This window comes from Mesoplodon densirostris, chromosome 11, assembly GCF_025265405.1.
Source record: "Mesoplodon densirostris isolate mMesDen1 chromosome 11, mMesDen1 primary haplotype, whole genome shotgun sequence".
NCBI classification, from domain to species: domain Eukaryota; kingdom Metazoa; phylum Chordata; class Mammalia; order Artiodactyla; family Ziphiidae; genus Mesoplodon; species Mesoplodon densirostris.
Genome location: NC_082671.1, coordinates 67,742,097 through 67,755,748, shown reverse-complemented (window position 1 = coordinate 67,755,748; position 13,652 = coordinate 67,742,097). Strand labels below are relative to the sequence as shown.

The 13,652-nt window shown below is 57.1% G+C and overlaps 1 protein-coding gene across 2 annotated transcripts in view; it reads left to right on the top strand.

Moving 5' to 3' along the window:
- ZC3H7B (zinc finger CCCH-type containing 7B) overlaps positions 1-13,652 on the top strand; it is a 54,131-nt gene that overhangs the window by 23,670 nt on the left and 16,809 nt on the right. The window contains exons 3-10 of one of the 2 annotated variants that reach the window (XM_060112254.1): positions 879-912; positions 1,044-1,241; positions 2,133-2,291; positions 4,684-4,764; positions 5,591-5,647; positions 11,554-11,596; positions 12,246-12,439; positions 12,786-13,107. In XM_060112254.1, coding sequence (XP_059968237.1) covers positions 879-912; positions 1,044-1,241; positions 2,133-2,291; positions 4,684-4,764; positions 5,591-5,647; positions 11,554-11,596; positions 12,246-12,439; positions 12,786-13,107 — 1,088 coding nt within the window. The remainder of the gene's footprint in view (positions 1-878; positions 913-1,043; positions 1,242-2,132; positions 2,292-4,683; positions 4,765-5,590; positions 5,648-11,553; positions 11,597-12,245; positions 12,440-12,785; positions 13,108-13,652) is intronic. The other variant, XM_060112255.1, reaches the window with a different exon arrangement.

The following is a 13,652-nucleotide window of genomic DNA, read 5'->3' as shown; positions in this document are numbered from 1 at the left end:
AGGGACACCTCCTCCCACACACACAGGGGACCTCCGGCATCTCCTCTCGCCACTTGTCACTTACTAGCTTAGGCTGCTCTTTTTCGCCCAGGTGTTCGCGGTGGCTCTGGGCAACAGAAAGAGCCCCAGCCCTGCCCTCTGGCCCTGGCTCTGATCTGCTCTGTGACCTTGGGCAAGTCACTGCCCCTCCCTGAATGTCTGTTTTCCCCTCTGTGACATGAGAGACCAGAAGACAAACCCCAGCTCCCTTCCAGCCCTGCCATTTAGCCTCAGAGATGTGCCTCAAGGCTCCTGGGCTGATGCTTTCTTCTGTACTGAGCTGGCATTTTTTTGGCCATGGGCAGGAGAAGGTGTGTAAGACCCCATCTACTTTTTGAGCTGGCATAAGGGGTTAGGTTCTGAGTGCTGGGCCTTGGCTGGGGTTGTGTGGGTTTTCCGGGCAGGGACAGAAGTGCAGAGACTCCCAAACTAAGGGGCCCTGAGGTGGACTTTGGGTGCCACCCAAGGGCCTGCAGTTGCAGGTTTGGTCTGGGGGGACATGGTCGTTCCCAAGGGCTTGCTTCTTAGGCAGAGGACAGCCGGCTGGAGCTGGAGCTCTTTCTCAGCATCTGCACCTGGGAAAGCCTGGCTGCCAGTCCCTGGGGCAAACACAAGACCTTCATCCAATCTTCCATCTGAAACAGAGGGCCAGCATGGTGTTGATTTAAGGAGAAAAAACTGCTATCCCCTGACCCCGGTCCACAAGGTGATGTCTGAGGTCCGAGCTGGGGAGCCGGCTTTAGGCACAGTCTCTAATCTGAGGCTCCAGCTCCTGGGCCTCCGGGAGGCCGGGAACTCTGGGCCCACCCAGACCTTGTGTCCTTCTCCTTTTCCTATAGGTCGACCCTACCCCTGAAGCAAGAAGAATATGAGGTGAGCGTCAGGGGCTGGGCTGGGGGAAGGTGAAGGGCGGAGTGTCCCTGGTAGGGGGCATGGGGCCCGGATGCCAGGGCTGGGGCCGAGTGGAGAAGGCCCCCTGAGCCCCCCTGCACCCTGCCCGGCAGGCCTTTCTGCTCAAGCTGGTGGAGAACCTGTTCGCTGAGGGCAATGACCTGTTCCGGGAGAAGGACTACAAGCAGGCACTGGTGCAGTACATGGAGGGCCTGAACGTGGCTGACTACGCCGCCTCCGACCAGGTGGCCCTGCCCCGGGAGCTGCTGTGCAAGCTGCACGTCAACAGGGCCGCCTGCTACTTCACCATGGTGAGCTCCTCTCCTGCTCCTGCTGCCCTGACAGCCCAGCGACTGGGGACCCGCCACCATGAGCCTCTGCAGCTCCACTGTCCGCTCCCGTGGCTTTCGACCCCAGCGCACAGCAGATACACCTGGAGAGCTTTTAGAGGGCTAATACATAATAAAGAAAGGTTTAAATGATATTGGTGCCCAAGCCCTCCCCCAGATGAGTTAAGTTAGACTCTCGGGGTGGCCTGGGCCCTGGCAGGAGTCTGTGGGCCGTCAGGGCTGAGGGCTGCTGCCATCATCGTGTCCACTGCCTCTTTCTGCAAACCTCTGAGCGCTCCTGCCCCTGCCCCGGGGCTCCTGCCCTCCTCACACCCTCAACCTTACTCCTTTCTCCGGACTTCCAGCTTCCTCCTCCTTCCCTCCTCCCTCAGTCTCCAGCCTCCTCCTCTTCTCTGTCCTTGCTCACTGACGCAGTCATTCCCTGACCCTGTGGGAGCCCTGCCGTGGGCTCTGCAGAAGATCCAGGCCGTTCTGGATAAACGGGTCTACCCGATACCCGTTCCCACCGTTCTGCGCGCTGAGCTGCCTTCCGCATTTCACTTCCTTTAGAGGCGCCTTTGTTCCTCTCAGTCCATGGTCTTCGGAGTGACCGGGCTCATCACTGTACAGTTTAAAGGCCTTTCCCCTCCATGTCCTGCCAGTGCCCCACAGCAGCCCCTTCAGCTGGACACACGGATGCCCTCGACTGAGCCTGAACGCCAGAGCTGTTTCCCGGAGCTCTCCAGCCCCTCCCTGACATCCTCCTCCTCTGCAGGGAAGGGAGGCTGGTCCTCAGTCCAGGGCGGGGCAGGAGGCTGGGGGAGGGAGGGAGGGTAACAGGCTGACCGGCCGCTGCCTGCTCCTCTCTGGCAGGGCCTGTATGAGAAGGCGCTGGAAGACAGCGAGAAGGCTCTGGGCTTGGACGGAGACAACATCCGGGCGCTGTTCCGCAAGGCTCGGGCCCTGACCGAGCTGGGGCGCCACAAGGAGGCCTACGCGTGCAGCAGCCGGTGCTCCCTGGCCCTGCCCCACGTGAGTGCGGCCCTGCAGCCTTGCCCACAGAGGCCAGGCTCCCAGCCCTCTGCACTGGCCCTCTCTGGCGCCAGGCACCACACCTCTCTGAGCCTCACTTTCCTCCGCTGAGACACTGATATTAACACCAGGCATTGCTGAAAATACAGTGTGTATTGACTTACTTAATCCTTGTGGTAATCCTTAGAGGTAGAGATAGAGATAGACACTGTTATTATACCCATTTTAAAGATGAGGAGACAGAGGCACAGAGAGAAAGAAACTTACCCAAGATCCCGGCTAGGGGCTGGCAGAGCCAAGACTTGAACCCAGGCAGTCTGACTCTTAACTTCCACACTCTGAGAGTACAGGGTTGCAGTGGGCACCAAACGGGATGCCACATGTGCTGGGACCTGATGTCCAGGCTGTCATCAGGTGGGGACGGTCAATGGGAAAAAAACCAATCGAGGGTCTTGCTTGCCCCAGCCCATGCACAGCTGGGGGCACAGCCCCTCTGCATTCATTCGTCAGCTTAACAACTGTTTACTAAGTGCCCACAGAGTGCCCAGATCTGTGCCTGTCAGGTACCCACAGTCTATTAGGAGACAAATGGAGACAAGCCTGGGGTCTAGGCCTGGCTCCACTACAGAGCCTTGGCATGATCTCAGACAAAGCACCGCCCATCTCTGCACAGCAGTTCCACATCTATAAAGTGCCCTTCCTACTTTATCTCTGAAATAATAGGTGTGAAAGGGCTTGGAGAAGGGTAAATGCTGCCCAGGAAGGGCTGAGAGAGTTCAGGAGTGGTCAGGATCCTGGAGGGCTCCCTGGAGGAGGCAGGGCTTGAGTGGGGCTGGAAGAAGCAATTTGGGTGGGCAAAGCAGAGAGGAGGCTGTATGCACAGTGATTAAGGATGTCAGTGCCAGAGAATTGGCCTGCGTTTGGGTTCTAATCTTGAGTCTGCCACCTACTAGCTCTGTGACCTTGGACACGTGGTTTAGCCCCTCTGAGTCTTAGTTTGCACCCCTATAAAGTGGGGGTGGTAACATACCATGCATCATAGGGCTGTGCTGAGGATGGAATCAGAAAATCACACAGGGCAGTTGGCACAGTGGCTGGACACAGTAAGTGTCCTGGTATTATACTTTCTATTTATTATTCTTGCTTCTCCAATGCAGTTTACTTTACAATTGAGAACCTCTCATATGACCTAGTGCCCAACCTGCACTACATTCTCCAGCGTCTGAAGCAGGTCCACATCTGGGTCCCATGACTACCCACTCGTTGGGGGCCAGGGTGGCTCTCACCCTACTGTACAGGTCAGGGAGCTGGGCCCCGTGAGGGCTGGTAACTCCCCTGAGGAAAGTATCCAAACAAGGACTTCTGACTTCGAGTTGGAGAATTCCCCCATTTTCCAGTCCTTATGGGTAAACACTGACTGGGCCCTGCTCCTTGCTGGGCATCAGGACCAGAGGTGACCCAGACCCTGGACTCTAGGAGTTCGTCTGTGAGGTGGGGAGGTGGACGAAGGTACAGGATGTCACAGGATCCCTGTTGTCCCTTTGTAGCCCGGACTGCAGTCACTGTTTCTCTGTTTACTGATTGGTTTCCCCACTAGACTGGAGCCTCTGTGAGGCCTGGGCCCCGTCTGCCCTGTGACTGTGGTGTCCCCGGCCCCTAGCTTGTGGCTGGCACACAGCACACAGAAAGTAGTACAGACTTGGAGGGAGGAAGGAATGCAGGTTCTGTAACTGAGCACCAACCATGGACCAGGCGCGTTCTAGACTTCACTTCACTCCTTTGGGCCTGTGTTCCATCCCTGTGACCTCATTTGCAGAGAGTTCCAAAACATTTTTTGGTGAAAGAAGCACGTTGTAGAACAAATAATAGGTATAATATGATCTCACTTATATAAAAAAAAGAAAAAAAAACCCCACAAAGCAAAACTAAGCATCCTTTGTCGTCCATATGTGCATATGTAAATTCCCAGGTAAGATCTGTAGGGAAACACAGCAGCACTGTTGGCTGTGCTCCCCCCTGGGGAGGGGCCTAGGGTGAGGGTGGGGCTGATCCAGGGAAGCAGGTGCTCTTCCTCTAACATTTCAGCCTTCTACAGTGACACTGTTACTTGACGAATTGTGGAAACAAAAGGAAAATATTGAAATAAAACCCCCAAATTATTCCTGTCCACTCCCCTCAATACAAGGAAAAACAGAAGCATGGGTTCCTGGCCCCAGCCCTACCGCGCACTGGCTGTGTGACTGGGGAAGCCCACATCCCCTCCCAGGGTCCTGCTTCCTTATCCGTAACCTGGGGTAACAGGGACCCCCCTTGCAGGGCTGCACAGGTGTCCGGAGCATAGCTCTTGAGTCAGGGCGGACTAACCACCCTACCCTGTGTCTTTCCTTCCCAGGATGAAAGTGTAACTCACCTTGGTCAGGAACTGGCTCAGAAGCTTGGGCTGCGAGTTCGGAAGGCGTATAAGAGGCCCCAGGTAGGTGGGCCCTGGGCGCTGGGGCCTGGGCGGGGATGGAGATGGGGAGACCTGAAGAGGGTGACCAGGAGCCTTTGGGAGATGTGCGTGGACAGGACCGGGGCCAGGACAGGACAGAGGGGGTGACGGCAGTTGATCTTCCCTGTGTTGGCTGAAAGCCCTGGGACGACTTCCAGAACCTTTTGGCAAAGGAAAGAACAGCCAAAGCTTCCAGCTCACCTTAGACACCAGCCGTTCAAACCCGCTCCGTCCCCTGCCCTGGCCGATTTCAACACCCTGGAGATGGCCTCAGTTGACATTGGCGTCCTTTAGCCTCATGTTCTCAAATCACCCCTGTGTGGTGCATATTTGAAATGTTGGTACCTGTTTGGCTTGTTCAGATCCACATGCATTCATCTGGCTCCTACATTTGGCCAGGAAGCTGCACACCGGGGAGGGTATGGCTTTAGAATCTCTGCCGTGGCCTTGAGCAAGTTAGTTCTTCTCTCTCCACCCTCTTTTCCTCATCTGGGATGTGGGGAAAATTATGCCCGCCTCAGAGGGCTCTTGGGGGATCAAAGGGAGAGAGGTTTGAGGTGGTGCCTAGCACAGTGCTGGGCTCACAGTGGGAGCGTGTACGTGGAAGTCCTCTGCCCAGGCCATGGTTGCAGGAAGAAACGCCTGAATCTGACCCGGGTGACTCCCTGCAGGCCTGGGGGCAGGGAGCTCAGAGGGCACCGCAGACCCCACCCGCCTGGTTAGGGCTCCTCTGCTGCCCTGGCTGGTGGGACTCTGAGCACGTTCGCAGAATCGTCATCTCTTCCCACGTCTCTCCAATCTCTGACAGGAATTGGAAACCTTTTCTCTGCTTAGTAACGGCACTGCGGCTGGTGTGGCAGATCAGGTAGGATGGGGACCAGGACCCCGAGCCTCCCTCCCCCACCCCAACCCGCCCCAGGACCAACCTATCTTGGTTCAACCATCATGAGAGCTTAGGGTTTATTCTCTGGGATATAAATGACCTCAAGCAGCAGGGTCAGAGGTATCACACTGAAGGGTTGGGCTCAATCTGTCCTTGTCCCCACTGCTGCAAGGCAGGCCCCTGCCTTGGGAAGAGGGGTGACTGACAGCTTGGGCCCGGGCCAGGGTCTTGAGGGCAGCCCTGGGACCCACAGCACCTCCGCGTCCCAAGAGGGGCCTCCTGTGACCACAGGGGCAAAGTATGAGGATGAGCTGTGGCTGCCGGTGCTGGGAATGGTCACTGCAGGAGAACCGTCAGGGTACGCTCACTCGTGGACCCCTGAGAAAGAAAACAGATGGCAGCAGGCAGGGTGGGAGTAGGAAGGAGGGAGAAAGGCAGCTGAGACCAGACCACCAGGCCTTGTCCTGGTTGGGGGCGGGAGTGGCAGGGCCCAGCACACACATCAAACCCCACCGCCCGCCATACAGGGACTGCTCAGGTGGACTTGGGGAGGGACAGGCCGTAAGAGCGCGGCTGGCGGCTGGTGTCCTGCCTCTTCGTTGCACGTAAGGGGAGAGTGAGGCACGAGAGTGAGGAGGGGACTTGGCCAGTGTCACACAGTAGGCCCCTGTCCCCCCAGAGCATGACAACACTTTCATTCATTCACTCAACAGACTCCCAGGGAACCACTTCTTGCTCCTGAGCTGCCGCTGGGCCAGAGCTGAGTTAGGCGTGTCCTTGCCCTTGGGGCCTACCAGGCTGCAAGGGAGGCAGATATGGACCTGCCTGTGTAGCAGCCATGATGGTTTGTAACCAAAAATCGTTAGGCCTGGCACCTACTGGGTCCTCAAAAAAAATAAAATTAAGTGAATGTCTGAGTCTGTTCAGGCTGCCATAACAAGATGCCAGGAATTCCCTGGCGGTCCAGTGGTTAGGACTCAGCGCTCTCACTTCTGGGGCCTGGGTTCGATCCCTGGTCGGGGCACTAAGATCCTGCAAGCCGTGAGGCGCAGCCAAAAAAAAAAAAAAGCCATGTATTGGGTGACTTATAAACAAAAGAAATTTATTACTCACAGTTCTGGAGACTGGGAAGTCCAAGATCAAGGTGCTGGCAGATTCGATGTCTAGAGAGGACCCACGTCCCGGTTCATAGATGGTCTTCTAGTTGTGACCTCACATGAAGGGCGGGAGGGATCTCTCTGGGGTTTCTTTTATAAGGGCCATAATCTCATTCATGAGGGCTCCACTCTTATGACCTAATCACCTCCCAAAGGCCACACCTCCTAATACCATAATTTTGGGGGTTAGGATTTCAACATACAAGTTTCTGGGGGACAAACATTCAGACCATAGCAGTGAGTGAATGAACACATAATCGCAAATAATTTCACAGTGTCTGGAGGGAGGTGCTATTTACCCACTATTACAAAGGAGAAACTGAGGCACAGAGAAGTTAGGAGACTTGTCTGAGTTTGTCCAGTATGTGCCAGGCACTGAGCTGGGGCCTGGGTACGTACATGCTGAATAAAACAAACATGGTCCCTGCCCTCAAAGAGCTCACAGTCCAGGGCAGATGGACACTAGCCGTTTCTGGTTACAAACCATGAGGAGAGCTCTAAAGGCAGAGGGTGGGGAGCTGTGGGCCACTGGGCCTGGGAGGCCTGATTTAGACTGGGAGTCAGCAATCTGTAAGTTGAGACCGTAAGTTGAGAGTAGGGCAGGGGCAGGGTGTGTGGGTAGAACAATTCCAGAGGGCAAGGTATGTACAAAGGCCCTGAGGCTGGGAGGAGCTCAGAGTATAGGAGGTACCAAGTGGAGGGGGCCCAGTGGGGCTGGGACAGTAGATAGAAGCCAGAGCACCTAGTCCCTGGTGAGGTCTTCATCGTAAGAGTGTTGGGAAAGCACTGAAGGCAGATAGCACTGATTTCATTCATTAATTCAGAAGATTTATTGAGTGCTTCTGTGTGCCCATCATAGAATTGATCTAGGCACTGGGGACACAGCAGAGGGAGAAACAGCCAAAGAGCCCCACCCTCATAAACCTTGGTCTAATTGGGGGAGACAAACAAAAAGGGGTAAACAAAAAGTGATCAGTGCCTTGGAGAAGGGAGCTGGGGAGGCCAGGCTATTGGTGGGGGGTGGATGGGTTGCAGGGTTTTTAAATTTTATTTTATTTATTTATTTTAAACCTAACTTTTTTTTTTAAGATTTTTTTTGATGTGGACCATTTTTAAAGTCTTTACTGAATTTGTTACAATATTGCTTCTGTTTTGTTTTGGTTTTTTGGCCATAAGGCATGTGGGCTCTTAGCTCCCGGGCCAGGGATCCAACCCCCGCTCCCTGCATTGGGAGACAAAGTCTCAACCACTGGACCGCCAGGGAAGTCCCTGGGTTGCAGTTTTAAACAGTAAATAGTGAGAGGGAGATACATGAGCAAAGACCCAAAGGAGATGAGGAGTGAACTATGAGGAGGTCTGGGGGACCAGGCAGAGGGAACAGCCAGTGCAAAGGCCGTGAAGCAGGAGTGTGCCCAGTGTGTGCGAAGAACAGCCAGGAAGCCAGCACGGCTGGAGAGGGCTGTGCAGGGCTCCTCTTCCCACCTGCCAGAGGTGATGGGGAGGCAGGGAGTCATCCAGGCAGATCTTATACAGAGTTCCCAGATCTCGGGCTCCTGCCTCATTCCTGGAGCCAGAAAAATGAAGGCTGCCTTTTGTTTTCTGCTGATAGTGGCACGATTGTGCATTATAGGGCAACTCTGGGGAGACCCTGGCTGGGTATGTTATGGGGTATCTGCGTTCCTTCCTTCTCTTCCCACAGTGACTGCCCTGGTTCAGGTCGCATCCCACTCTTCCAGGTCGTGGCTGGCCTCCCCTCCTCGTCCCCTTGACACTGTCTGGACTCCTCTTCCTGTCCTCCAACACTGCTGCTGGATGAACTCCGACAGCCTGGCCTCGTGGGGCTCTCCCCAGCTTAGAAACCCTCAGTGGTTGTAAATTAAAGTATCTGAGGGACTTCCCTGCTGGTCCAGTGGTTAAGACTCTGCGCGCTTTCACTGCTGAGGGCCCGGGTTCAATCCCTGGTTGGGGAACTAAGATCCAACAAGCCACACAGTGCAGCCGAATAAATAAACAAATAAATAATAAAATATCTGTTTAAAAGTACTGTTATTAATCAACATCCGGATACTGTAGCCTGACATTCAGGCCACTCCACGGTCTGCTTCCAACCTCCCTCTCTGTCCTCAGCATCTTCTCCACACGCGCCAGACGATGTGTGCGCACCCATCCCCTCGGCTCCGTGGTGAGCTCACTCAAGAGTGGAGACGTGGGGGTCCTCTCACTGATGGCGTGACCTAGAGGAAATGACGTCATGTCCTAGCCTTATGTCCGCTCTGTACAAGGGAGATGACAGTCGTGCCCGGTTCCCAGGGTGGTGGTGCGGATGGGATGAGGGCGGTGGTGCCTGAGGCAAGGCCAGTGCTCGCACCCCTTCCCTCCAGCCAGCTCACAGGTCTCTTCCAGGACCAGGGACAGAGAGCCTGCCTGCAGGTTCTCACAGGCAGCGAGGGGGTACATAGTGTGTCAGCTGTTCATCACAGCAAGCAGAGTGGCACTGGGCACGCACAGCAGGTGCTCGGAAGATCTTTGTTGAATGACTAAATGACCATGGCCAAAGGGCCACAGCAGATGTGGGTGGAATGCCCAGCTCCACAAGGGCCAACCCTCGGTGTCCACGGAGTCTGTAGCCAGGGGACCAGAGATGGTGCCGTGCGTGGCAGTGGCCACCCCGGCCCCTGCCAAACCAGTCACCCAGCCCTGCAACCTTTCTGGGGCCCGCACCACACGCACAGAGGCCAGGGCTGGTCACAGTGATGGGGGTCTGCGAGAAGCCCAGGCAGAGTGGACTCCACGGTGGAGGGGACCAGCTCAGACCCTGCCCCGGCGCACTAGCCTGGTGCCATACGTGTGTACAGGTGTGCACCCGTGCACCCACCCCCGACATCCACCACACACTCCCACACATAGTGGCCTCAGGACACACTGCGACAGGGGGAGTGTCCCAGCCAGATCCCCTGACCTTCTGTAGGTTCTTCATAGACACTGCGTGCGAGCCTGGCCATGGGGATCCCCGCGGGATTCTCCAGTGTCGGGGGTGCCAGCCAGGCAGTCATGCCACTCGCGTGCCTGGGCGTGGAGACTGCACGTGCTGTGCCCACAGGGAGCTTCTTACGGCCTGGGCAATGGCAAGGGCCTGTGGGCACCGTGTCTGTGCCAGAGCTGCCTCTTGGCAGCATGGGGAGCAAGACACAAGGAGGGCTGTGGGCTTCCCTGGTGGCACAGTGGTTGAGAGTCCGCCTGCCGATGCAGGGGACACGAGTTCGTGTCCTGGTCTGGGAAGATCCCACGTGCCGCAGAGCGGCTGGGCCTGTGAGCCATGGCCGCTGAGCTTGCGCAGCCGGAGCCTGTGGTCCGCAACGGGAGAGGCCACAACAGTGAGAGGCCCGCGTACCGCAAAAAAAAAAAAAAAAAATGGAGGGCTGTGAGTTCTAGGACCAGACAGAGCCTGAGGCAGCCTTGGCTTCAGTCTCACCTTGGATGTCACAGAGCCAGGCTGGCAGGATTGGGGCAGGTAGAGAGGAGGGAGCAGCTCACACACAGGCGTGCAGGCAGGTGGGGAAGTACACGCCACAGCCCAGAGCTGGACACAAGCCAGGCAAGTCCACTCGGGCCAAATGTGGAGGCCAGTGAATGAGAACACTAGTTTACCCAGGCCACCCTCCTGGTGGCTTGGATTTAAAATTCGATGCTACACATTTAACAAACACAGCACTTCCTGTGTGTCAGGCACAGTTCTAAGCTCTGTACAAATGTCAAGCGATCTCATCCTTTATTTTATTTATTTGTTTGTTTGTTTGTTTATGGCTGTGTTGAGTCTTCGTTGCTGTGCACGGGCTTTCTCTAGTCTAAGCTCTGTACAAATGTCAAGTGATCTCATCCATTAATTTATTAATTAATTAATTTATTTATTTATGGCTGTGTTGAGTCTTTGTTGCTGTGCGCGGGCTTTTTCTAGTTGCGGCGAGCGGGGGCTACTCCTCGGTGTAGTGCATGGGCTTCTCATTGCGGTGGCTTCTCTTTGTTGCAGAGCAAGGGCTCTAGGCGCACAGGTTTCAGTAGTTGTGGCACGTGGGCTCAGTAGTTGTGGCGCATGGGCTTAGTTGCTCCGCGGCATGTGGGGTCTTCCTGGACCAGGGATCAAACCCGTGTCCCCTGCATTGGCAGGCGGATTCTTAACCACTGTGCCACCAGGGAGGTCCTGATCTCATCCTTTTTAAGGTAGAAGGAGGTGCATGACTGTATCATCCTCACTTTACAGATAAGGAAACGGGCCCAGAGGGGATGAGGAGCTTGGCAAGGCCATAGGGCAAGCTTGGGCCCAGCTTTCCCTCCAACAGAAGGTCCACGGGCGGCAGTGGGATCCCACCTGGGCTAGTTCAGCCTGAGGCTGTAACTGGGGGAGGGGACACTGGTGATTCAGGAGTGGCACTTGCAGCTTCCGAGCTTCGAACTCTCCCTGCCTGGCACATGCGTGGAGGGCTCTGTAAAACACCTCCCTTGACGGGTGAGGAGATGGAGCTCAGAGGTTATATCCCTTCCCCTGAGGGCATTCCGGCAAGGGGCAGATGTGAGGCTTGTCTGACTCCACTCCCCCTGCCTCTGGCCTGTGCCCATCCAGCCCCCTGGTTAATTAGCATCAGCAGTAGTCACTTGGGGAGGGGCCTTGAGTGCCGGGCACCGTGGCCTTCCCAGCCTGTGTCTGTCTGACCTGCCCTGTCCTCTTCTCCACAGGGATCTTCCAATGGATTGGGGTCCATAGATGACATCGAAACAGGTAGTGTCCCTGACATGAGAGGATGAGGTGGAAATGGGCCCTGGGGAGAGCTCAGCCCCTCCCTGCCAAGACCCCCGGAGATCAGATGGGTCAAGCACCTGCCATCCCCAGCCCTGTAGACAGGGCTCCTGGGGGCTCCCTCCCCTGGGGACTACCTGAAGCATGAAAGAAAATAGTGGGTTCAGGAAAACAGACTCCCCTGCAGGGCGGGGAGAGCGTCACTCCAGCCTGGGAGGGTGAGGGGCTGCCTCAGTGGGGTAGCAGTGGCCCTTCCCCCCCGCCAGGAGTCCACCTTCTCCAAGTCCTCCTCTCCCTTTCCCTTCCTCACTGGCTTCCAGGAGGGGTCACATTTTAAAAGTGTCCTTGAGAGAGGGCATTGCATACCCCAGAGGTGGGCTATTCAGGCACTGACCAGGCCCATCCGAGGAACACTGCAGAACGAAAGGCCCCTCTCCCACCCCACGGGGCTTCCCTTCGCTACGGCCTAGCCTCCCCCGATGGGGTCAGGCCAGCAGGGCAGGCAGGGCTCCTGGCGGGAGCCAGGGAAAGGGGGGAATGTGTTGGAGGCGGACCTCAGGCCCTAGGACACCACCCCCGACTCCCACCAAGCAGGACCCCCTGCAGCTACTGAGCCCACCCCCATCCACAGACTGCTACATGGACCTGCGAGGCTCCCCGGCCCCCCTCCCCTCCCCGCCCTCCATGCCCCTCTTCCCTCACGTTCTGGACCTGCTGGCCCCCCTGGACAGCAGCAGCGGGGCCCTCCCCGGCACCGAGAGTCTGGATGACTTCTCCGATGGGGACGTCTTCGGTCCGGAGCTGGACACCCTCCTGGACTCACTGGTGAGCCGTGCTGCCCCCTCCTTTTCCCGGAACCCTTCTCCCCCCGGGACCCCATCACATCCATCCTCACGTCCCGTGTCGGGGGGAGGGAAGGCCCCATCTCACGTCGCAGTTGCAGAAACTGAGGCCTCGGGGGTAGGGGAGGGACTCGCTCTGGATAGAAACACAAAAGTGCAGAACGTTGGTCCAGAAGGGACTGTAAAGCTCCCTGGCTCCACCCGTGGGACAGGTCGGGACTGAGGCCGCGGGGGTGCGAGATGGGGAGCCTCACCCGGGCCTGCCCAAGCCTGGGCACTCGCGCTCTTCTCCAGCCCCTCCCTCTCCTCCCTCTGTTCCCACCTTGCAGTCTCTGGTGCAGGGTGGCCTGCCTGGCAGTGGCGTGCCCAGCGAGTTGCCCCAGCTGATACCTGTGTTCCCCGGCGGGACCCCGCTGCTGCCACCTGTGGTGGGTGGCTCCATCCCCGTCTCCAGCCCACTGCCCCCTGCCTCCTTCGGCCTCGTCATGGACCCCTCCAAGAAGCTGGCTGCCTCGGTGCTGGATGCCCTTGACCCACCAGGCTCGGCGCTGGACTCCCTGGACCTGCTGCCGTACTCGGAGACCCGACTGGACGCCCTCGACAGCTTCGGGTCAACCCGTGGCTCCCTGGACAAGCCCAGCTCCTTCATGGGTGAGGCCTGGAGGGGAACACTCACCCCCACCCCCTGTGCAGTTGGGATTACAACTCTTGTTTTGCCTCATGGTCTGGGGCCAGGTCTTCTGGCTTTGTGTCTCCTGTAGTGCCCAGCACAGGGCGGGGCTGAGGCCTGAGGGGCTGGGTGTCTTGTTTAAGGTCACAGAGCAGGGCTGGGGTAGTCCAGGATTCCAGACTTGCAGTGTGGTGCTCTTCACCCAGGCTTCCAGGGCCCTGGGTTCACCAGATTGGTGGGCGGATGGTCCTGAGGCTGGGGGGGGGGGGGTGCCAGGTCATGGACTCCTCCAGCACCACTCTGACCTAGGGACCCCGCAAGGAAACAGACCCGCCTGGGCCTCTGCAGGATTGGCTTTCCGACAGTCAGACCTAGCTCAGGTCGCTCACTGCCAAGGGGGGTGCGTGGGGCTGCAGGGGGCACAGATGGGCTTCACAGAGACTTCCTGGAGGAGGTGATAGCTGAGCAGGGTCATGTGCTGGCAGAGGAAGCAGTGCAACACAAGCCTAGCGATAGAGGGCCTGGC